Source organism: Acromyrmex echinatior, chromosome 5 (assembly GCF_024713525.1).
Source record: "Acromyrmex echinatior isolate Ae372 chromosome 5, ASM2471352v2, whole genome shotgun sequence".
Taxonomy (NCBI): domain Eukaryota; kingdom Metazoa; phylum Arthropoda; class Insecta; order Hymenoptera; family Formicidae; genus Acromyrmex; species Acromyrmex echinatior.
The window spans coordinates 8281014-8308034 of NC_141856.1; the positions used below are offsets into that span (position 1 = coordinate 8281014).

Below are 27021 nucleotides of genomic sequence, written 5' to 3' on the forward strand. Positions count from 1 at the left end.
TGTAGCGACGAGACATAAATAAGGGTCGTTGGTACGTGCGCGAATATAACTGTTCTCGAAGTGTGTACACACCATCGTATACCCCGCTTACCGTTGTCTTGTCTTTCTCGTCGCCTGGTGAGAACCGCCGGAGGCGTCTTCGGCACGCCCGGAGATAATGGGGACGTGCCCGTGGTGTGCGTCTCGCGAGAGCACGCGTTGAATTCTTTTTGCATGTGAGTTGCGCTTCTGAAGTCGTTACAGCAGAGTGCAATTTTAACTTAAAAAAAGTTCATTTCGTCGCGCGTTATGACGTCATAATCTATGCAAATTATTTATCAGTTATTTATCGAGAAAAGGCGATACTATATAAGGATGTCATAACGATTTAGTAATCAGTAGATTTGTAATCACTTTATATGGATTATATATTTGCAGGACGTTATATATTTTAAAATATATTTATAAGAGTTATGATAGTTTGGCGGAAAAATAAAGATGTTTAGTCACAAGAATTGAGATCTTAGAATATAAGAGAATACTTACTAAAATGGAAGTATTGCCTTATAACTTTACAACGAAATGGCAAATGAATAATATAATAAATTATATTAAGTTCGAAGTGTTATATTAAAGTACAATATTTTGTATTATGGCTATATTCCAAAATTCACTGTCAGTGCTGAAAATTTATAGTGCACGTAATGTAAGCAATAAATTTTCAATTCTAGCAGCAAATTTTGGAATGCAGCCATCATAAAATATATTTGTATTTCTGTGTATGCAAATAACGAAGAATCTAAACGAAGAATCTGAAAACACACATTTATAATTAACTTATAACATTCTCTATCATTAAAGTTTATTAATATACTTCACACACCTTGTAGAGCGCTAACATGACAATTTATTGAATTCCAAGTGACAGAATAGTGTAGGCCCGGTCTTCAGTAGATCGACTAGGAATTAGAAGATTATTAATTAGATATGTGCATACCGAGAACCGCTCAGTGGAAGTTGTAATGGGGAGCCCAAACAGTCGTGAGGAACAGTGGGATAACGAATGTCAAGTCGGATTATCATATTCCGTGGATTTCCGTCAGTGCGGCCTGTTATCTCGCCGACGATCTCCAGAATCTTATGAATTTTTTCTCCATGAGTGATTTTTTCTCTCCCACGAGCACAAGTTCTCGACGCGAGTGAGCAAGAAGCCGCGAGCTATCAAGGCCCGCGGGTGGCAACGCCGTCGGTCGTTTCTCTGTATTTCTCTCGAATAAATTACACGTTAATGAGAGGCAACGCGTTACCGATCGTAAAGGTTCGGGCTGGATGGCGCGTTACGATCGCGAGGAATCTCGCGTGGGATAGTCGTGAAATTCCACGGTGTAAGCGTTGCCAAAAGCGCCGTTTCTCAAACCGTTAGTCGAGTTAGCATCCGTCGCTTTAAATTACAATTGGATGGCTTTCGAACTGATGGCTACCCATCAGAAGTGCCGCCACGATTTGTTTATATGGTATGATTTTACGAGCTTCCTATGATTAAATGTTTACAGTAAAGGAGAAATTTTAAAGATAATCGGAAATGAGAGAAAATGTCCTCGAGACCATAAAATTATTTCGTAGAATGTTGCTTTTAAAAATTTTGATCGGATTTGTTCAAATTGTCACGGAGTTGCCATCTTTTAGTTACGCTTGAAACTTGATTCTGGTTTACCAGCATAATACTTAGTGATTCACGAGAACATATCGCTGATTTTTCAGCTGTGGATGTACTTTTATGTCTGATTAGTTTTTGAGTCTAGTAGATTCAAAAATTGAAAGATGCTAACGGAATCAATCATTGTGATTATTATATTACTATTAACATAAATAAATTAACGTAGATTTAGAAGAATATTGAAATATCTAGATGTCAAATATAAATTTAAAACATGTTATATTGAAGTTAAAATAATTATGAAAACTACTATATAAAAATAAAGGATTGATAAAAACATTAATAATAATTAGTCTGAACATGAAAGAAATCAAATTAGAAGATGCATTTTTAAAGATATAATTTCTGGATATAAAAAGTAATAAATAATTACTAATTTAAAAATTTATTATATAGCTCTTGCTAAATATATAAGAACATCAACAGTAGTTATTTGATATTGCTTTGTCGGTGATGTTCCAGAGTAAAAGCATCTTTATCTCGATTATTGAAGCGATCTGTAGTTCACAGACATCCGTTAGATGTCGATATAAACTGTGTACTCTTATTCTTATTGAAGCTAACCATTCTCTTCTCGCTTAAAGTTTTCCAATTTATCATATTCTGAAAATATAGTTTCCAACGTTTTCAACTTGTTTTGTGTGTGTGTGTGTGTGTGTGTGTGTGTATGTGTGTGTGTATGTGTGTGTGTGTGTATATTTATACAGTAAAATACGACAAATAATTTAAATATTATTGCAGTAATATACATATATCTATTTTTAATATTGTTATAATACAATCTTATAATAAGACAGGAGTTTTGTAAAAGAAATAGATCTTGCCTAATTAAGTTAAATGTTATAATGTATGTTATATGTATGATAAATTAAAATAAAAATTAATAACTTTTTAAATTATGAAAGCTTTTCTGATACGATCAACATTGAAAATACAGAAATAAATTATAGAAAAGAGAAGATGGATTCATGTATATACATAATAAATTGAAAGAAAATATCAAACAAAACAAAGACATAGACTTATTCATACGTGAAGAGATAAAGAAGTATCGGTAAAGAAAAGAAGAAATATTGCTAGGTTCAACGCCGTGTATTGTTGATAATGAAAACATGAAGACGTCCAATGTAGATATCATGAAGAGAATTTTAAAGAAATCAGCTGCTACGTTTGATGAAGAGAACAGTTTCTGGCGTGACGCTGAAGTGAACCTTTCGAGTAAAGTCAACGTGTACAAGCTTTCACCAGAACAAGCTATACCTCCAAGCTATGATCGGGTCTCTCCGTCGCTCTCTTCGAGATCGGTTCTTGTGTTCTTCAACCGTTCTCCTCCCACTCTTCTTTAGCAACACCCTCCTCTCTCGCACACTTTCCACTTCGCGACCGAGACGAAACCGACCCGCTTCCACGGCATCGATAGATGGAAATCACGTTGTCATCGTGAACGATTTGATATCGTCATTGATTGCATGTGCTATTGTTTCCTGGATCACATAGAGCTCCTTTGAGAATCCTGCCATTTGGCTCCCGTAATTATGATCCATACTCTTATCTTCGCCTTGACCTTTTCCTATGTAGATTTGTTTATAGACATTTTAAATTATACGTTCGTGAAACGCGAAATAAGACGTTGAGGAAAGCAAAAGCAAGCAATATATCGATCAACGTTTTCATGTTGTCATAAAAACCTGGAGTAATTTTGATATTTAACTTTTTAGTATAAAAGTAAATTGCAAATATGAAAGAGAGCAGAATAAATTTTTTAAAGATTAGAATATGTCTGTATGTAGATTAAAATATAACATTTCTGCCTTATATCAAATAAAATTAACTTTTTGATTAAAGATATTTTATGAAGAATGCTTTTTGCATTTTTAATTATATTTCTTGTTATGATCAATATTTACAACGCGAAGTACTTGAAGTAAATTTAATTACTCATTAATTCTGCTAGTTTTTATATATAATAGGTATTTGTCTCAATGTCTTATGCAAGAAGAAAACACAACTCTTTTACACGAGATTGCGTAACGTGTTGCTGCATCAAAATCATCTCTATCAGCTGATTGCACAGACAAAATAATTATCCGCTCTATAAATATATCATGTTTGAGCTATTTAAACGATATTCAGCCTCTTTCCTCGCCGAGGAAGGAAACGGCGACGCGGTCACTCCTGAGTGGGAGAAGGAGAGAAAAAGAGAGAGGATCGCCGGCGGTAGCTCAACGGTAAGAGAAGGAGGAGGAAAGCTGGCCAGGATGGTGGTGATCGCCTTCGGAACCACGAGTGGCAGTTCATGGCGCGGATAGCCGGCGCAGTCACCAATTCAACCAGTCGGTTGTAGTCAGTCGGTACCAGAAGAGCAGCTCCGTTCGCGGGGCCGCGCTCTCTCGCGCCTCGGTTCGCTCAGAAAACAGATTTGACCGTTTACCACATCTATCTGTCGGAAATCTCGACGGTACGGTATCTTGACTCGCGTTCCGCGACGAGATACCCGATCGTCCGTACGACTCGGGGAAACCCCGGAGTGGCTGGTAGCGCGCGAACTTAACAGTAAGTGCGCGAAGTGTCTCGATATCGAGTGCCAGATGAAGACGTTCTTCTCTGATATATAAGTGATAAAGTGTCGGCTGCACTGCGAGGGTTTGAGAGAGGTACTCGAACAAGTCCTTGTTGGCGCGAAGCGATATTCTAGAAGAAGTTGCACAAACCTGACTACGGATGGTTAACGTGAGTATCGTGTTAAGTGTGAGAGTACGTGCAAGAATGCAGTAGGTTTATATTGATACTCATCTAAACTTCTAATCATTTCATTTGCTCATCTTAAATTTGCTAATCTTATCTTTGCTAAATTAACTCTTGTTGAATTAAGATATACTTAAGTAGATAAGTACATATAAGCTTTAATAAGTAGACATTCTGTCATACTCCTGTTCTGTTTAGTTACTAACATAGAAATAATAACTAAAAATGTATACTTAAAAGGTGGATGTATATATATAATTGTACTAATGTTTTAATTATAAAATAACTATGCATTTCATGTGATTTCTAATATTTTATCAAAAATAATTGTTTATGTAGAACATTATTTATATCGAACATTTTAATAGATTTTGCTTTGTTTTTTATGAACAGTTTTAATTGTTTTATGAACAGTTTTAATTGTAAAATGTATAATAAATTGATATTACGTACAATATCACACATACAGAAGAAATGTATAAAATACAACTTAGAATTTTTAAATTGTAAAATATTAATGGCTCAGAGACGATGATGCATCTTATGTACGAGAGATGTAGGTATCTTGTTTATGAAAATTTAGTAATTTCCATTTCAAAAACGCTGACCTACATTTTTTTTGTATATAAAGATAGTTACAACTTTTCTTACGAAAGTCTTCATCTGCCCATATCTCCATTTCAATGATAGTTTACTATGGAATTTCTTGTAAGGTGCGGCATATTATGTGACTGGAATGATTTCTTTACGAGAAAGTCATCCCGCTCTGTTTGCACCAAATTCAACTAGCGAAATGGAAATTGTTGGATCCACGTGGCATATGAATACGAATGGTAATTCGAGTGCGAATTCGAGTGGGAAGACAAATATTAATACAGTGAAGCATTAGTAGTTTTCACTTTACTTTCGAATGGGAAATCTTGGTGTCAAATTACGAAAACGTATTCCTAATTAATTTTGATTTTCTAATTAATTTTAATTTTATCACGGTCTAGATGTTTACATAGGTAAGAAAATACTTTGTGTAAGACTATTAATCAAAACAAAATTATTCACCAGTATGATTCCAAAATCAAATATTATATCGTATTTTAGAAAAATAGATTGATATCATCAATCATTTTCACGAAAAATTATTTGCAATATAATATTATAATAGGAGAAAAATTAAAATGTATGATTTTTGTATATTCAAACTGCAAGAGTAATAGAAAATTTTCTATTGAAATGCTTTCATGGACTCGTTACGCTTTGTGTGGCGTGCATGACTTAAATTAAACACGCACACTGTTTGCTTTATCTATTATAATTTTTAAATTTATTATTAAATTATATACTCGTATATTCTTGAAAGATACACGATTTTGAATAATAATTTTCAATCTTTATGCTCAACTATTATATTATCCAAAAAAATATATTTCAATGTATTAGAATTTCTAAAATTAATAAATTTATATTGCGCGTAAAATTAATAATATTAATATTTTAAGTAGTAAATACAAAAAAAATTTAGTTTGACAAAAATATTTACCTACATGTTAATTTTTTATCTCTATTTTTCACAACTTATTTTATGTTATATTATTATAATGATAATAATTTATTATTTAATTTTATTATTTAATTTATTTGCATAAAATTTAGAGAATACTTTTTTTTATACCAATAGGTAACTACTAAAAAAACAAACTATCGCATGAATGATACTTCTGTTGAATGATACTGCTGTTTCCTGTCCCAGCAATTGTGCATGTAACTCAATAATTTTGTTTAGCGCTTAATTTAAATTACTGTAATGTTGCCAGCAAACGAAGGACATCACTATTGTGAAAGAATCTATATGGCCCTGAAGCATTTTTACTTTCGAATGCGTTACCCATAAACCGCAAATTCTTACCTACGTTTTCAAATTCCGTTTCGAGTCCATTAGCTTAGGTCAGTCATCCCTACCTTATAAGTGAATAGCCGCATAATATAATAATCTGTAGGTTGTAGTACTACCTACCGTCCAAAAATATTATGCTATATAAGAAAAAGAAGACAATTAAGATATCACATCTATTTCTTTTGTCATAAACAACAAGATTATTTTTCTTGCATTTTTGAATCTTTATTTGAATATTAAATCTTTATGAAAGTAACATAAAGAAACAGTTATATGTAACAGTTATATGTAATAGTTATATTCTTAAAATAATGTTTACGTTCTTTGCTTATAATGTTTCACGTTTTACTTGATGAATTTTCATCCGTATAATTATGGCAACTGGCTGAATCAATTACACACTACTCCAGCAATCAGCATTGACGTCACAAATTTGCACTAACAGCTCACTTTTGCTGCAATAAAATCCGTGTCAAAAAGTAATATGATTGCTAAACGAAGAAATGAAGAGATAGAAGAAGGAAAAAGGAAAAAAAGAGAAGAGAGAGAGAGAGAGAGAGGGGGGGATAGAGAGAGAAAACGACCTGTTCACCTGTTCCTTCGCGTTCCCGACATGGTCGAGGAACCTCGAAGTCGACCGGTGCATTTCTACCTCTCTGTTGCTACGAGATTCTCTGCTCCTGCGAAACCGGGTCTTCTTCTCTCCGCGACCTCGAAACACACAAATTACGAACGGCGTAGACGTTGCACATACGAGAGCATCGATGGGAGAGACCGAGGTCCAATACTAACTTATACTAATGCGTATATTGTGCACATACTTACGCACAATGTAATTTAACTGATGAAGTTATGAAATTATTGAAGAGAAGTATTCAAAATATCTTTGGATAAAGAATTACAGCCTCAGAACTTGACACTTAAAATTTACCGCTCTCAGACGCGACCCTTCTCCGTTCTCTGTGAGTTAAACTAAAGTGCAAAGTATGAGAGAACGTCTTATGTTGTTTCGAGAATTATTAATCCGCTATATATTAGCGTGTTTGCTAAATGGAATGCATGCGGCCCTTGCACATGCTGCGTTACGGGATTCGAGTTTTACATTCTCGTGTAGGCGAGGCGGTTTTCTTAGTTGTGCCGTCATATTATTTGCAGTAATTATCTCCGTATATTATAAAAATTTATCATAATTGCTAGATTCAGAGAATTCGTATTATCCTTTATTAGTCACAATAAACGTGGATAAAATTACATTTCGAACTGTAGGGATGTGTTCAATCTTTAGAGATCCTAGGTTTATGGTCACTGTGAACTTATAAGCAATGTGTGAAAACAATTCAGTGAGAGGATTGCTTGATGCGAGGAAGAAGAAGAAATTGCAATTTGACGGAGAGAGACGGAGAATAAAGTAGAGAGGGATGCGAGATGAACTCGAAGCAAACTCAAGGACATCGAAGGATCCTGACTCTCGCCCTTTCCCCTTATTAATCTAATGGAAAATATAAAAAAAAAGCTAATTTTTGAGATAATAATTTGTTACATACATTTTTGCAGTATTATTTGAGTTAGAATTTTTCAGTATTTCTTTCTATATTTAGGAAAATGAAAGAAGAGTTAATTTAAATTTCTGCTAAATATAAATGTTTGTTTAATATAAACAGCTAGAATTGTTTTAGATTTTTCTAACAGAAAACAGCGTGCATGATTAATTATGTTGAGAAATTTTGCATAATAATGCATTTTTTTGATGCATTTTATTGTATATGACATGCAAGAAATCGATGTAAGATTTATACGAAACATTATAGATAAGACTCGTAGAGAAATGATAGAATCTTAAATTTATAATTGAAACACGATGAATCAATTTAGATATATCGATAAATCCTTTAATTTGCGGAAATTATTAGTCATCAATCTCAGGCTGTTCGAGGAAAGTGTTTCTCGGAACATGAGGATCGTTCAGGGTCGAAGGAGTCAATTGTAGACTCCAGCGAAGCTCTACGATTCAGGAACCGTGGTGTTCGAGCACGATCATGAAGGGAGCGGCAACCCCGCCAAGAACATCAGAAAAACGACTAACAATAAGTGATCCCTTGCCAAGAAAACTCAACTCGTTGGGCGAGTCCCCATAAATCAGTATCCGTTTGGGATGAAATTAGTGTCAGCTAAAGGATATTGTGTGATGCCGGGGAACGTGAATTCGAGAGTGCTAGCGAAATAGAATTAAGCAGCACGCGTTTAAAAAATAAACAACGATTTATGACTTCTTACGAGTACCACGATTTGCATTACCAACGTAATTTGTTTCTCATAAATAACTACATCGTTCGCATTTGATTCATCCAACCATTTCAAATGGAAGTTGGAAGCGTGCTGAAAAAGGAAACCTGAATGTAACTAGTTAAGCTGTAAGATCGATATATGTTTGCGGAAATGTCAAATGGTTTAAATGAAATCACGAGGCTGATGCAAAAGCACTGTTAATTTATATTTCATAAGATTTTATTAGTATCAACGAATTTTATCAAGAAAGATATTCTAAATATTCTTTCAGGCAAATAAATTTCAATCAAAATAAATAATAACAAAATAAATAATAACAAAATTGTAAAATCTTTTAATATTTGAATCTAATTTTATTTAATATGAAAATAAAATTTTAATTTTATAATTTATTAAAATTTTATTTTCATATTAAATAAAATTCAGTTTCACATAATTAAATGAAACTGAGTTGTATTAAAATAACTTTATTTAGAATATTTATTTGAAATTATAACGAGTTCTAATTTTGTAAGAATCTTTTATATTCTTTTATCTCTTGTATCAAAATTATGTTAAAATTTAACAAATTAGTCAGATTGTATAAATACTATAAATTAATAGTGTTTATTGCGTAGTAAATATGCGTAACATTGAATAATAACTTGCACACGACGTTCTATTTATTACTTCCTAAGAAATACTTGTACTTACCGAAGGCTGTGATGATACATGCAGCTTATCAAAGAGAGATAAGTCGAGGAAAGCCTCGTCACTGGTACATCAGAATAGAAGTGCATATACAAAGATCTGCAGACCGTGACAAGGTAGTAGACGCGCGTGGAAAATCAAGAGTCGCGTTCCTCGATCGACCATGTGATAACATAAAGACGCTTGCACAAATTTCCGGCATTTGTCAAGGGAGTGGGAGCACGAGCAGTTGCTTACGGATTGTCTGATTATCGTGCGAAGGGATCACAAATAAAAAATCCCGTGCAAAGAATTACGGGATAAACTACTTCAAGCAGGGAGGAGGAAGGCTTGAACGTATATTATTAACACTGTAGTACACTAAAGGGAATATGTAAAACAAAAAAACTGTATATATAGTTTGCAAAATCTTTTTTATTTAATTATTTACAATTAACAAAATTATGACTATGTCGATATCACTCTTATAATTAAATTATTTCGTTAATTAATGAAATAGTACCTGAAAATATGAATGAAAGTCTAAGATTTAAGGCATTCTATGCATTATTTGCTTTACTGTCACGGTACATTACTTGGAAAAATTTACAAGTGAACTCACTTTTAATGTCTATGTAATTCGGTAATTTAGAAATGCTGATGTTAAACAAAATGTTATATAAACATTGATGTTAGTTATAAAACAAGATAATGTGCCACAATTATGATATAATATAAATTATAATATAATAAAAATCTAACAGTTTAATATGTATATTTACTTTTTCTTTAGATTTACTTTTTTTTTAGTTTTTAAATTATTATATAATTCAAAATTAGATATATGTGAATGCATATAAATTATTGGAAATAAAAAGGATTATTTAGCAGTTCTGCAAATTTTATAAATTTTGATACTTTTTATCTCAATTTTAAATAATAATTGCAGTCTTTAAATTGAAAGGTAATAAAAATTATGTTAATACAAGAAAGATATTTTTATATTCTCCTCCGAAACGGTCTATTTACTATAATGCTATACTTTATTTAGAAATTATGTTTTGCTAAGGGCTTATCAGAATTCATTACTTAGGAATTCATTACTTGTAAGGAAGTTACAGTTAGAATTACTTTTTTCAATAATTGTAACTATCAATAACTTAATTTTGTTCTTTTCTTCTCATCTAACTGTAATTTAAATTGTTGTTAGTTACATTTTTGGGAATTAATAACTAATTTTAATAATTCTTTATGTATTGTACTTTATATATATATATATATATATATGTGTGTGTGTGTATGTGTATATATATATATATATATACACATACACACACACACACATATATATATATATAAAATTTATTCTTCAAAATATTGACTGTATGTCTTGTCGACTGTATCTCTTTCAGAATTGGTAGTTTATATCGTCTTATTTTTCAGAATCAATAAATTGATAACGGTAACTATATTTTTTAAGAAAAAAAACTATAACTAGTTATTTTCATAAAGTAGCTTTCCTAAATCTTGTTTCTTATCAGTAAATTTCTAATTTAATGATTAATTTCTGTATAACAAGTTTCTCGTCTATAAAATTTTTCGCTTTAAAAAGATTAATAAACGTTCTCGTATTCAGCCGATTTTCTATATTACTAGGCATTTGAATACGTTAGATGGCAACTTTCTAAGTTTCTAGTTTCGCACCGAGTGAAAACGCTGAATCTGGCGCCGCGGAAGTGTCATGCCTCGGATTTCCGGTAGGGAAATCGCATATGTGAATTTGTCGATTATGCAAAACTACTCGTAAGATCATTTCTTATAAGAAGGAAAATCGATTGAATTGATTATCCGAGGTGACGTTAAAGCGAGACACTATTACGCTTGACTTCCAGGTAAATTGAGACGTTAAAAAATATCACCGCGTCGCGCGGAACACCGTTTCGAATTGCAGTGAACAGTCTTATAAGAGCAAGAAATATTTGGAGGAGAGAAAGTGCTTTTGCCGAGAGACAGTACAACCGATAAGATCCAACAAATTATGCGTAATCGAAATTACCGTCATTTTCCCATTTTGCTTTGTATTGGTGGTATGAAACCATCACGAGTACTTGGTTTTATTCGCGGTCATAAATGCACCTTGAAATACCTTCTCACAAGGAATAATAAAAGTTCAACGAAAAATACTTGGAAGCTCAAGATAATTTATCATACTCAAGTATGAAATTATTAATTTTTTATTTCAACTTTCTCTTTTTCTTTTTATATGAATATATATATATATATAAATAATTTTTAAAAATAAGTTTTAATTAAAACAGATAATATATGAAAAAGCCTAAAACATAAACGTATATAAGTTTGAGATCTAATCCCATCTAATTTATTTAATATTTGTATTTATTGTATTTATCTTGTATTATTGTATTTATCTTATGTTATATTTATTTTTTTAAATATTTACCAAGAATGGTAAAAACTATTCTTATACTTAAAAAAAAATTGTAGATATCATTATAATTAATGAGAAATTAAAAGTCATATTGCTCTAATGTGTAACGGCAGATTATTAATTGCTTCATGAATGCACTACGTAATAGTAAAGGAACTTTGATGTTTTGATGAGCTAGACAACGGAATCTACGGAGGCGGCATAATCGTGAAGGGAAAAAATGGAGCGAGTTATAATAGAGTAGAGGAAATTAGGGTCGCAGTTCATGAGGTTACGGAGAGTGCTCTTTGCTGAGTACCGTTGCATAGACATGCATCTCGGCTTATTCACCACAACTTGGAAATAACGTTAATAAAAGCTAATAAATATTTTTATTGCTAAAAATAAGGTAATTATAATGCAAGATTCTTTCTTGATGTAACTCTATTTTTTGAATAAAAATATTTTTTTAAGAATATTTTGACAATTTCTTATAATATTTAACGCCAAATATTAACTAATTCTAAATTTTGTTTTCATAATATAAAAATTGGACAGAGATTAATTAAAAGATACTTAATATTAAATATATTAACAGAATACAATGTTTAACATATATTTTATATTTCTAAAATTTTTATTTGTACAAAATATAAGTTAAAAAGGAAGAATTTTGAAACTCTTATTATATAAAATAATATTCTTGGTACGCTATAATTTATTTCTGTGAATTCACTTTTCTTATAAATTGTATTTTGTAAAAAAATTCATTTTTGCACGATCAGCTTGGTCACCTGTTGGTGATCAAACGTCTACGTCGATCAAACGGTCGGCCTTGCTCATTTTGTGGCATAAAGTGAATGTAATAGTACGTCTTTGCAACACGTGACCGACGTAAAATTCTTCCGTCCGAGAGACTCGTACGTCTAAAACATTCTTACAAAGAGTGACGTGTCAAGAATCGCGACAGGAAGAACGCAAAAGCTCTCGTATTTCCGCACGATCATTCGCCACTTTGCAGAGTCACGACGAAGGAGCATGCTTTTCGCCCTACGAGCACTCCGCTTGGATGCGCCTGAGTCTCAAGGCCACATATGCAAGCCTGGCGTAAAAAATTCACTGACCAGTAGAAAGTACACGATTAGTCATCAACGATCCCTCGCGCAGATACGTATCTGTTTATTTTTACAGAAAATTATTTTTATTGTATAAATATGTATGTGTGTTTGCATATAAATACAAATATATGCAAGAAACTTTCTCTCCCTCTTTTAAAAATAGTATTTAGCAAAATGTATATAATATGTATGGCCAGACAAGTTGTTTGAAAGATTATGTTCACTGCTCTTACAGAAATTCAATTTAATATTAGAAGTTGCTTACTTTTTTTTTAGTATTGCCGTTCAGTGCTTTTAATACTTAAAATAAATATAATTAGCGCTATCCAGTGTGAAATTTTTATGTATAAAAGTGATCCATAAGATATTTAAAATTAATAGAACCTGTAAAAAGTTTTAAAATATTTTGATAATCGAAGAATTGAATTACTAATGGCCATAGTATAAAAATGAATGGGTTTTGATGTCTAGATTACATTTCTTGAATAGTATCTAGAAGACATATCCGTAGCCGATGCGTTTTCCGCGGTGAATTCCCGAGCAACCACCTTCCGCGAACACTTGAACGATCTACTGTACACGTTAGGTATATAATAGCTACCATATACTCTCGTACCGGTCGAACTAGTTTCATGCTTGGTTCTCTCGCGGCCTTGAGGCGCACGGACCACTACACGGTGTGTCGGTGGTCGTCGCGAAAGCCTTTATGGCTTACCTCACCCGACGTGGACTGCGGATCCACGATAGTACTCCTCAGTACTTCTTGGCCTTCCGCAATTTCAGTCATTATAACCGTACCTTTCGTGCTGCTCTTAGACAGATAAAGTAGCTCCGAGCTCGGAAACGTAGATTAAGGGCCATTTTTGAGATTTACGAAACAAGAACGCGTAAAACAGACCACTTGTACTGAACATTTCCTTATTCGAGATTTGTGCAAAAATGTTAACTTTGTGCTAACTTTTCTGTGTTTTTTATTCTAGCAATATAGATCTGATCTTGACACTATCGCGAGAGACTCGTTATAGCTTTCTAATATTAATCATATACCGGTTTAATAGCTCCGGCTGAATGAAATGACTTCAATTTAATTACAAGAAGTAAATGTAAAATATTGTGAAAACATTTAAGCGCAAGGCACTCCTGTTAACTTCCGTAAATAGTTTATCGTAGCGCAGGTGCAGCGAAAAACATTAAACCGTCTGGTAATCGATCTGTTACGAAAGAGATAGCTCAGTATAGTTCTTTGTCATGCGACGACAATGCAAAATGGCACGCCTCAACCTAGTATGTGCCAAGGCAGTTCCATGTGACAAAACAGAATTACTCGTAGTATCATAAGAGGGAGAGGGAACACCGAGAAAAAAATACGGAAAGAAATGCGGTGACTTCGTGCAGAATGAGCATGACAGTAGGACCTCTGGCCTGTGTTAATTATCCGCTGCCGTTTTATTACGATTTTAATTGGTGCATCATGTCGCGCGGTGGAATTAGCTGACCTCGGAACAATGCTCGAAACCGGAACACGGCGCCTCGATGAGTGTAATTGAGTATTTCGCAATCGTGACGCTTTCACGACCGCGCGCACACACCTTCTCTCGCATTATCGCCTACGCGGTGAAAATATGTTATCAACGGCCGTTGCAAAATACATATAATGACGGTGTTACGAGTCACTGAGGCGTGGAGGACATCTCCCCCGTCACAGAAACGATTCAATGACCAATCACTGTCTGATGGTGACATTTATCTCGCAACAAGAAGAGGCGAGGATAGAATGAGCGTGGATGTCTGTTTTGAATGGATTGATATTTCGAATATACAATGTGTTAATACAATGTTAGTGTCGACGCTTTGTAAAGCAAAATTCTTTTAATAAATGTGCATTTGATTTTTTCAAGAGGCGATTGAGTAAAGAATTTGCAAACAATAAATTTTGTAAAGTAAAATTTCAAAAAGAATAGAAACAAAAGGATTAATTTAATATTTAAGTGAAAATTAGCAGAGAAATTTTAAATACAATTAAATGAAGAAGGCCACTTATTATAATATTGTTGTATGAATTTTACAATTTCCAGTTCAAGCAAACTGTGCGCTGATCATTTGTCGGTCATGAAATAATCTTAAACTGAAGCTGGAGTACATAATATCACAAATTATTTTTTTAAATAAATTAATTTTCTTAATAATAAACTCTCGATAGTGTTTTAAAGATACTCATTACCATCAGTAATATTAAGTTCTTATCAATAATTTAGTAATTATAAATATCTTTTTTTATCTCATTACTCTTGAAAAATAAACGTTACGAAAACATTAATAAAAAAAAAATTTTACAGACATTATATTAACATATTTTTATGCAATTTTATTTTAAAATATAACTGATGTCATATCACAGTAACTTAAAAGTAAAAGAACAAATACTCTACGTATGCATAAATAAAACGTTTCTTTTCTTATAAGAAATAATAGGAACTTCCTTGTTCCTATGTTGATTTATCACATTAAGCACGAGATATTGATAGAATGTGTTAATATCGAACGTGTTAATAATCACGAGAGCATTAATATTAATGAATTCTCAGGTTACGATGTATAGCGCACGTGTTTTGCAGGCAAATATTCAGCGCGAATATTCTGGCATCGCTGCGCTGACAGGATATTTCTTAATTTCGCATTTGTGTTAACGCCGTATCATTAAAGTTGATTAGATAAGCAAGCATCATCGCCAAGCTTGGTGTAAACCATCGATACGAGCTGCCGGTTACATCGTCTGGAAAAAGTGTGCATAAAGTCATGTGTTATGGACATGGCAGGCGAGGCTAATCGCCGTAATTCATTTTGAAAGCATTCACTCGTGTAGAAGTGTCAATGACTTCTATTTCTTGCCAAATACCGTGTAAAGAAAAAGAAAAGGAATTATTCAGCGATGAATCACAGTGGTAAAAACTCAACGAAGAGAGAGAGTGTCGACCTGAATACAATGTTCGATGAGCTGAAACCTTTATCGACGAGCACATCGAGGTCACAAACGCGCCATCGATTAGCAAATGCGCGAATGGATATCTGTGAAAGTGATGATTTGTTGTTCTTGCTTGGTTGACAAGGGTGTTATTATGAGATTTTTAGGAGTAATAACGCGTCTACTTTATAAGAGGCAAAATTTTGCAGATCATTGAGATCGCTATCGAGGGATCTATGGAGGTCAACGAGATACACTCATGGCGTGGGAAAGGATATGTAAAAGAATTTTAAATATTTCCCGAAAAGTGTCAAACCAGATACCTGAGGCGAAAAATTTCTTAAGAACGCTATGATTAATATTCTCTGATTAATATTCTATGTGCTTGATGTTTTTTGAGATCATAGGGATACAGGATATAATTTTTTAAATATTTCGGAATAAAGATATTGTGTATTTATGATATCCACAGATTTACACTTTTTTTTATTTCTAGCGAGTTTTATTTTGAATAAATGTATTGTATTATTTTCCGTGAGAATGTAGGAAGTTAATCATACATTTGCGCAATTTATACGTCGACGTTTGCTAATGCGTATTATTAATCGCCGTAAAAACCGTACTGCGGTGTTTCAGAGAAGTTTTTGAGCTTCTTTTACCCTATACTTTATGTGTAAGATGTGCCTTAATTACGAGATGAGATGAAAAGAAGAATGAGGATACGATGCGGTTAAAGGTACTGTTAAATTCTCACCCTCTATTAGTAATGAGCCATTAATATTAATTAGATTGCGTAATCTTTTAATTTAACTTAAGTAGAAAGTTTTCTGTCAAGAGTATATCATGTTTTTGTACGTACTTATAAATAGCTAAAATTAATTTTACAAAAATTCCAAACAGTTTCAGTTGAAATTAGGGAATAGCTATCATATAATATCATATATGTAGTATGTACATGTGACTTTTGTTTTGATTAATATAATTAATAATAAATTAAGGTATATATATATATATTATTATCATTATTATAATATACCTTAATTTATTATTAAATATATTAATCAAAACAAAATTTATTATTATCTTATATTACTTTATACTTTAATTATTGTAATATAAATTTATTATTAAGGTTAATTTATTATAATATTTTTATATAAGATCTAAACATTAAATCATATTTTTTATACATCATTAATTACAAGATGATTTTAATTCCAATAATATAAAAAATATTCAGTCACTTAAATTATAATAGTGCTGTTAACTTCTAATTGTATTAAAATTGTCTATTCATGTTGTTTTTCAGGACGTAATGAGCGAGTACGAACGAATCAAGCGTTCGTGCTTGAAACGAGGTGAGCTCTGGGAGGATCCAGAATTTCCAGCAACCCAAGCATCAGTTTTTTATCACCAGACACCGCCATTCCAATTTCAATGGAAAAGGCCAAAGGCAAGATTCTATTTTTTTTCTTTTTATTAACATAGTTTTTATTGCTCTTTTAACTGTACCCTTTAATTATTTACATACGTATATATAATTATATTATTATTTACTGCATACAATTTAATTTTATTAATATCTCACTATCTACTTTACAAAAATTAAAATTTAAATATTAATTAACTTTGATGTCTGTATGTATTCAAAGTTTCTTTTCATCAATTAAAAATATGTAAAAAAATGACATAATATTTTTTTGCAATCAGGACATGAACATTAAAACATTTAATCTTCTGATAGTTGATTTTCTGTTAGTAACGAAATTGTTCTTTCGGGAGCAACTTGGAGTTAAATTAGCTTCTTTGGTTCGCTCCAGTTCCTAAAGAACGGAAAGATGTGCAACATGGAACTTAGGAACCGTAACGAAAACAGTTCGCAACCTTGACACGTCGCCTGCGTGTTTATAATCATGGAACAGCATGTCTTTTAGTTAGAGCAAAACTAACGGAATCATTCAGACAAGCTCTTGATATTTTTACAATTATCTTACAACATATTACTGCACGTTTTTTGTAAAAATAATTATATTTTGTTTTTATAAATATATTTAAGATATCTGAAATATATAACTCTTCTTATATATAACTTCTCTTGATTAGCCTTTTTCTAATTATTTTCTAATATATTGAAAAAAGAAATTGGTTGCTGCGCAATAATTTAGATAATAAAATATGGCATGGCATTTTTATATGGCTGTAGCAACCAGTTTTTGGTTGTAGCAACAAATTTATAGTTGCCTTAGCCTATCGAAATCATATACTGACATTGCGGATAGGTTAATTGGTTGCTGCAACTATATAAAAATGCTACGTCATACTATCTAAATTATTGCAGCACAATCAATTTTTTTTTCAGTGTATCTTTATATTGTATATAAGTTTGTTAATAATAAATTAATAAAAATTAATAAAAGTTTATGAAAATTAATAAAAATATTTAGATCCTTTGGCTTGATCTGTGTTAATTGTTAGAATAAATTCAAAGTTTGGAATTTATTTTGAATTTCTCGAATTTCATTTTTCTTAAGTACAACGAGGTTTTTCGAAATTCAATCAAAACGATCTAGAAGTAATTCTAGAATATTACAGCAACGATCAGTTAGCGAGATCAATGATCCTCGGTGTTAGTTACGCAATCTGCACGATGAGACGGGAAATGAGCGGGCGGCAGGTGAAGTCATCGACGCGTAGCCAGGGTCTTTTCTACTTATCGAACAAGATATTGCGTGCATCGTCGCGTCGGGTATAATGATCACAATAAAAGTCACTGACAGCCACACATTTCTACGACAAGGTCAACAATTGCGTGAAGAATACGTGCGTGGTGTGCGTCTTACTTTTAACACAGTTATTGAAAGATCGTCCTCGCGAATTGTAATTCTCGTCACGATCATGTCACCGGCCGGAAATATGAACCAAAAGAGGATGGTATTACGCCAGCACGCGGAATGCAACAGTTGGAGAACAGTTATTTAATATGACCCGATTATTGCTATACAGTGCTTCTCATCGTTAGTACCTAGCACTTCTCCATTTGGCACAAGGTAACATAATCGTACCGTGTAAGTGATCATTTTAATGGATAATTTAATGGATAATTATTTCTTTGGGCTATATAATTGTGATATATATTTTAGCAATGCTAATAGAATGTAAATGCTTTATAAAAACTTTTTACTAGACGTAAATTACATTGGTAAATTATTGCGTGGATAATCCTGCAATGTCTTATTAATGGCTACAAGTTTATAAATAAAAAATTGATAAAACTATGATATTAAGGATTAATGTCTAAGCGCTTGGCAGATGAGATTTTTTTTTACTTCGATTTTAATAGATTTAGCTTGCACTGTATTTGTACGTTACATACATGCTGGACATAGTATGCTAAATTTTAATGCTTATCGCTACAATATTTTTAAGTACTTATTTATTATTATTGTTAGTAACAATATTAATAGATAATAGTATTATGATTCAGTACTTTTTAATTTCATAATTTTATGAATATTTCATTATTACTTTTAAAATATAATTGTCTGAATTATTATTAAATAAATGAAGTTGCCTTATATAAACATTCTTTTTAATGAATACGATTTTTTTTAACGAAAACTAACGCACGATAAAACAATTGCGATAATGGAAGTAATAAAAAGAATTGCGATAATGGAATAATAAACAGTGATATTTAGAGTAAGTTAATGATAATTAATCATAATTAAAATATAATGAATTGTAACTAAAGTAACTCGTGTAGTTTGAAGGAATTTTACCGGAAATGTTCATCTTGAATTAATAGCACAACTCGTGAATCATGAACATGAATCAATAGAAAAATATGCAACGAGAATCACTATTCTTCGTAATTCATTTAATATGTATTTAATAGAACCTATTTCACATTGCGTTACTCTATTATATTGAGAAAATGAAAATGTACAACGGAATTTTCATGCAATGACAAGTAATGTGTTGCGTCTCAATAAGTACCTAGTACATGTAACATACGTAATGCAATATAATGCATAATGTAATACAATAGTATAATTTTATGTAATTATAACATTAGATTATATCGAGCGTTCTAATTTATATTTTTTAATTATAATAATATTTTATATAAGTGCGTGCACACGTGCTTATATGCATTCTCAACTTTTGTTATTATGTTTATTATTTTAACATTTTACTTTTGCTGATGTATATCTCTAATTTCTTTTTTACATTATTTAAATAATTTATATTTATTAATCACTTAAAATTTTAATAATTATTAACATCAATTAGGTAGAAAAAGAATAAAGATAATTTCTTTTCCTACAGGAATTGTGCAATCGTCCTATTTTCGTCAGCGATGCACCGGCTCAGTTCGATGTTATTCCTGGTAAGATGGGTAAGTGTCAGATGTTATTTATAAGAGATAATTGAACTAGTACGAGAATTTGAAAGAAGAGTAGGATACAGAGGAATAGATTTAAAATCATTACCGAAGTAAAACGTGCATAAATAGATGTAAGAAAGGCACATCCGTATATGATAAAACTGGTCGTTCCGCTCTTGCCTTTCCTCCTTATCCACTACGGAATTCCCTCGATAGACATAATGATATGTTGTGTAATTGTGTTCTTACACGTGTTTGAAAACCTTGGCTCCTATTTAATTTCTTTTCTTTTGCGACGAAAGGTTATGCGAGTTCACTGTAAGTTTGTAATCGAATATTAAACCTTCGCAGTTGCCAGTATTACTTACAATTTGAGAGAATTACCTTATAATTGTTTATATAAGGGACTGTTTTATAATATGTTAATTGATCAAGAAAAAAGTTATTCAAGAAATGGATAGTTTTTAAAAATGTATTGTTTATTAAATGCCAGAGATATTTTGTTTCTTAACTATATACGCAATAATTTGAAAGTTGTTTTTTTCTGTACACGTAATATATGTTGCTGCAATATATGTTGCAAAAAAAAACTTAAACACTCTATTTAGTTATTCTTAGATGTTATAAGTGTAGTTTTTGTAACTAGAAAAGCAAGAGCTGAATTTCAATTGTAATGATGTAAAAACATTGGCAATATATATATATATATATATATATATATATATATATATATATATTTAGAATACGATATACAATATATTAAATAAATTAGAAAGTTATGAATCTGTGCCGAGTACTTGAATGTGCAACTCACCCGAGAATTTATTCTGTTAATTACTAAATCATAAAGATGGTAATACTTGTTAAATGTTACGTATATTATATCAAACATTACATTTGTTTTCTTGCTGTATAATATATATATATATATATATATATATATATATATATATATGAACGCACGAAAATATATCACCAAATAAAATGTAAATAATTATGTTAAATAAACTTGTTTATCGGTTAAACAGATAAAACATTGCACTTGAAATTTTCGATTTTTGTCGAGAAAGGGAAATCAATTCAATCAAAGGAAACTGAACTAGTTTTCAGTTTACTACTAGTACAGATTGACAGATAGTAATCATAATCACTTTTTTATTATACGCCAAGACTATTATAATTAAATTTCACATTCTTGAAAAGAAAACTTTATTTTTTATTTTCTTTTTAAATAATGAAGATGTAAGTTAGATCAAATGTTATTAAGTGCAATAATTATAATTATGATTTACGCTTTCTATTTTAAATTACATTAAATTACAAATATAAAAATATGTATAAAATATAATTTATTATGCAACTTATTCATTTTATTTATTTTATTATATAAATATTATATGTCATTATTTTTATTGAAAACTTCAATTTTTTACCAGCTTAATTTTAAATTTCATCATACAGTGAGATGCACAATTCCTGTTGCTTATTATAATACACTGCAACAATAATCTTGCTTTTGTCGGATTTCGTTCTGCCTGCGAATGCTCATGACTACAACCTATTCAGGAAATTAAAACGGAATACGACTTTACCTCGGACGCGAGCTAATGCACCATGGAACGTTCTGCGACGTAATCTCTTCCGCGGCTCAGATATAATTCACGAGTGTTGCACTGAACCGCCGGAAGTCGAGCGCCCTCGAGTAAGCCATGCGGGCGCATTCCTGAAGATATAACTGCGTTCACTGCAAAGCGCGTGTCCCGTTAACGTGTATGCAACAGCACGCACAGTTAAGCAAGATGACGACATGTAATAATTTATACCGACCTACATATAGCAGTATGGCAAAATTTGGCGATTAACTTTTGCGGTTTGATGTGTCGATACATCTGTCTTTCGATTGATTATAATAAATCTTAATCGAAGTAGACAGGTATTTCAACATATCTCAACTTAAACGTAGCATACGGAGAATAAAATATTATAAAAAGTTATATATATCAAAATAAAATTATTTTGCTTAATATTGAGAAAAAAATCTATTATGTCATATCTTATATCTGTAAATTAAATGATAAGAAACTGAATTAAATAGTTAAGATTAAAATGACAATGAATGGAAATAAGAGAAACTGATATAACAGATATAACTGATATAATAGATTATCTTGGATTATTATTTAAAACTTTAAATTAAATTATTATTATTCACATACTGTAAACGAAATCCATTTGCACTTCTCTGATAATATAGGACTCCAATGCGAACGTTTCTGTGGATTATTATTTCGTAAGTACAGATTGCGAAACTTTCGTATCAAGCAAATGTTGCCACGACTTGACTGCTGCAGACGCCATATTACACTAAGAAATGATAAAAAATATATTAATTTCGAAATTTTTTTTTGATCGTTCTCGACATAAACTCCACCTCACGTATTAATGCATATATTTTAATCCTGGAAAAGGATTTTCGAATCTGTGAAAGAGAAAAAAGTATTTATTATACAAAAATTAATATGATTTAGTCGGTAATACAGACGATTTTAGGATCTTTAATGGTTCTCTACAGCTAATCCAAATGTAACACAAGGATCATTATCGAAAGTGGACAATGTAAATCCGTAAGTAATTTGTTCCCATTTTCCTTCCGTCAAATGACAAAAACCTGGTAAAACCGAACGCTCGATCAGCGATTAGACCTTCGAAAACGAAAGTAAAGTGAGTGAATGCAGTAAGATAAAGTGCAGTGTCGTTCTTGGATCCTAAATAGACAATTTTCTCACGACATTAAGACACGTTCGACGAACATTACTAAATCGTTCCATTTTTCAGCATCTTTAATGATTTAAAAAAAAAATTAATTTCTATTACTTACTCAATTTGTCAATGTTTTAAAGAATGTTGAACGATAGATTAAAATTCCATTCTTTAATTTATCGCAATCCATTTAGATACAATTTAGAACACAATAATTTTGAAGTACAACTATAATAAAAACAGATATAACAGAAATAATTACATTATATCGACAATTTTTTTAACTTTCTCAATCTTTTTTAATTACACGTATTTAATTTACAGATTTTTACGTCAATTATTTTTAGGCAAAATGTTTCTTATAATTAAAATTATTGAACAGAGACAATATAATAAAAAAAGCTACAAAAAGTCTACTGAGAAGTTATGTTTGGAATTTTATACTAAGAATAGTTTAAAATAAAATGTTTTAAAAATTTTTTAGTTCTTGCTTTATGGAACATTTAAATTTTACAAACACAGGACATTTTGTAAAATATTGTTGTTTTATTGACAGGTGATAAATGGCTGGTGTCATGTCTGGGAGTACTGCACCTTAGCAAGGGTCTATTCTACAGGGTGGTACCAGCCGATCAGGGTTTCGGCAGCGGTGGAGAACCACCAGGCTCACCGACCGCAGAATACGCCGGGGTGTTTAGGTTTCGATTGTGGTGGTGTGGTGCGTGGGTGGAAGTTCTGGTCGACGACAGATTACCAGCAGTTCACGGAAGACTAGCTTTCGTGCAAAGTCGCCATAGTGATCAGTTCTGGCCGGCGCTGCTGGAGAAAGCGTACGCCAAGTAAGTTTTCTTCGGTAATTTTTTTTTTATGTTAAATCTTCACGGGCAAATGAATCCGCAGGTAGATAAACTAGAAAAATCTCATCTACAATAAACATAATATTTTGTTGACCCAGATAATACAAGTAATTGAGAAAGTTATTTATTGGTGAGTTAAGCGATTATGTGGTTTTGACTTCAATCTTCTTGATGAAACTATTTTATTATTATTAGCGAATTTTTAAAATAAACTATAGCGACAAAATATAAATAATGAATTACAATATATTTGTGGAATAAGTGAGATTTTTAAATGATAAAAAATATTGATGACAAGAGGATATAAATTTTATTAATACATGAGGAACTTTTTATCTATCTAATTTAACAAGCACTTTCACATTCGTAATCTTTGAGCTTCGCATAAGACCATAGAAGTAGAAAGACGAGACATTATGTTTCTTACTACGGAGGTAGTTTTCGAGCCAGTTTGAAACAAACGGCGAATTGCCGTGGGCGGCGTAGGCGTTCACCAGGTGGCTGTTCAAGGTGAACGCGCGAAGATCAACCTCGGTGCGTTCGATCGATGAACCTCGATCGCCATGGATCGCTGTGGATGTTGTGTGCGTGATTGCGAGTGCCTCGATCGGGCTCTAAGATTTATTCTAAATTTGACTAATCACATTAAATGGGATCATAAGGAAATTAACTGGTAATAAGCAATCTTTTTTCAAACTAACAAGATAACTTTATATCACAATTCCGTAATTTCTGTAAAATTATTATTATTAATCATGTAGAATTAAATAAAATTACAAAATAATCTTCAAAAAGAATATAGTTCGGAATAAAATCAAATGAATTGAATCAAAGATTGAAACTTGTCATTGCATGAGTTTGCATAATTTCGTTCGAAAAGATTTTATATAATTACAGAGAAACGGAATTTTGCATGTATCAAATATATAATTAATATACAATGTAATTAATGTATATTATATAAATGTATATTATATAAATGTATTGTGATTTGGCTTGTCGTGTATTTTGACAAGCGGAGCGAAGAGAGACGATGATATTGAACCGTTTGTGGGGTGACGGATAGAAATTTCATCCCACAACATCATCTCCGTGATCCGTTGGGATCCATGGCGCGAGTAATCAAGGCGCGCGATCTCTCGCCACGAGATAGAAGATGAGTTTACGTGGACGGATGGACGACGATGACCGGTTCTGTCGGAGGTCCTTGCTCCTCTTCTTAATCTTCGTCTGATGACCGTACGTACCATCCTCTCTACCATTTCCTTTCCCTCGTTATCCTCATCTTGCACATCTCTCTTTCTTTTCTTTTCTTTCTCTTTTCTTCTTCTTCTCGATTTCTTGCCCCATCGTGAGTGTAAACCCTCGCCTGGGCGTTGCTCTCGAAACTGCAAGGTGATGCTATCAAAAAGAAAAACGATCTAGTCCCTCACCAGACAAAAGAGATCTGAGAAAATAAACGACGATCGAGAAACAATTATTTAACGATCCTTGCGAGAAATTTCGTTTCGCGTGTATTTCTCCAGTATATGTCTTTATTTACCTATTATCTTTAGACAATAGAGAAACAATTACTTTGAAATAAAGAGTGATAGTTTTCTCATCTCCACAGTGGGAATGAACTATCCTCAGAGTATTATATAATTTATCTTTCAGAAATAACATTCTTATCATTTATGTACGTATATAATTATTCAAGTATTATTTTCTTTCTCAATAAATTTTTTATTTAATGTTTCATTAAATTTTGATTGTAATTTTGTAATAATACAAAATATTGATTATAATATTTATTTAAAATTACAGGAAACAATATTAAATCAAAGTGGCATTTTGTATAGAGAATAGGAAATCTATATTTAAAAAGAAATATCTCAAATTTTATATTTAATAGATTTAAATTATACTAGAAGCTTATACATATCGCTGCTAAATATTAATAAGTTAAAGAAGTTGTTAAGAAGTTCTAAATGAGGTTCATTCAGTAATAGCAAGGTTTTCACACTGTTTAACTATATCTATTTAAATAATGATGAGTTTCATGAATATGTGTACATTCGTTATGCTTGAGGAGATTCACGTACATGGATGCTTAAAATAAAAGAAAGACTTAGTTTTTCTTGTGCTAAGGATGCATCATTTGCCTAAATAATATTAATTCGCATAAATCTCGGTGTCTAAGAAAACACCGTGCTGACAAATAGTGATATGTTTTCAGCTAACAACCGTGAATGTATTTTGCTATAATTTCATCATCAAACGCACCACTTTTACGTCACAATACTGCATACACGTGCGTAATGAGAGAGCGTGGCTGCGCCTTGGCTCTTGTGGTGAAAGCAGAACAGGATGATGACGGGTTTCAAGCGAGAAAAATTGCGTTATCTTTTCAAGAGGTGTGTGCGTAGTAATATATGTTGCAATTGTATAAACATTTTTATTTGAAGTTATATTTATGCGAACAAAAAAATACACTGTATTATTATTATTTTATATTAAATTTATATGGAATTTAAAAGTTAAATATTATGATTAATATTTACATTTATGATTAATAACTGTCTTTTTTCAATTTTACAAAATGAAAATAAGAATTTCATAAATTCTTGATGACACATTATTACGAGTAGTATGTTCACGAGTCAAGTATAATTTTGGAATTACATATAATATAAATTACACGATTGATATACGTATTTCACTTTTATATGTACGCATTATATTGCGTCAGTTATGAAACATCACATCGAGGTCATGGATCGTTAATAATTGATCGCACGTTTCAGATTCTCAGCAGCTTCCGCTCGTCAACGTTGAAATATGCAGTGCTGTTAATTGATGCCGCAGCTTCGATTTAAAAAGCAATTTGAAACTGCTAACACGACTTTACTCACGAAAAAATAATTTCTTACTGCAAATGTCGATCATAATTACGATTACAATAATGATTGCGCGATGATGAAAACATTATAAGTGACCCTGCACAAGTGGTGTAATACTTGTATGTTGCAAGTTATGCACGCGTAATAAGTTTAGCGCGATGATGTTTATGATTCCGTGTCAGGAAATACCATATCACGCATATGTCTGGTGGTTTTCACGGTGAAAAATTCTACAACGTAATTTCAGTTATTACTATTATATATAAAATAATCGCGCGATGCATCGTGCAAGCGATTAGTTGAATAATTTAATCATAATGTAGTCCCTATTTTGTGTCTCATA

The 27021-nt window shown here is 31.7% G+C and overlaps 1 protein-coding gene across 1 annotated transcript in view; it reads left to right on the forward strand.

Moving 5' to 3' along the window:
* The first annotated feature begins 3931 nt into the window (after positions 1-3931).
* The window catches only part of CalpC (calpain C), a 31485-nt gene continuing 8395 nt past the window's right edge, over positions 3932-27021 (forward strand). Inside the window, exons 1-4 of the mRNA XM_011051433.2 lie at positions 3932-4426; positions 17102-17245; positions 20122-20191; positions 23496-23778. Coding sequence (XP_011049735.1) covers positions 4418-4426; positions 17102-17245; positions 20122-20191; positions 23496-23778 — 506 coding nt within the window. The 5' untranslated portion in view covers positions 3932-4417. The remainder of the gene's footprint in view (positions 4427-17101; positions 17246-20121; positions 20192-23495; positions 23779-27021) is intronic.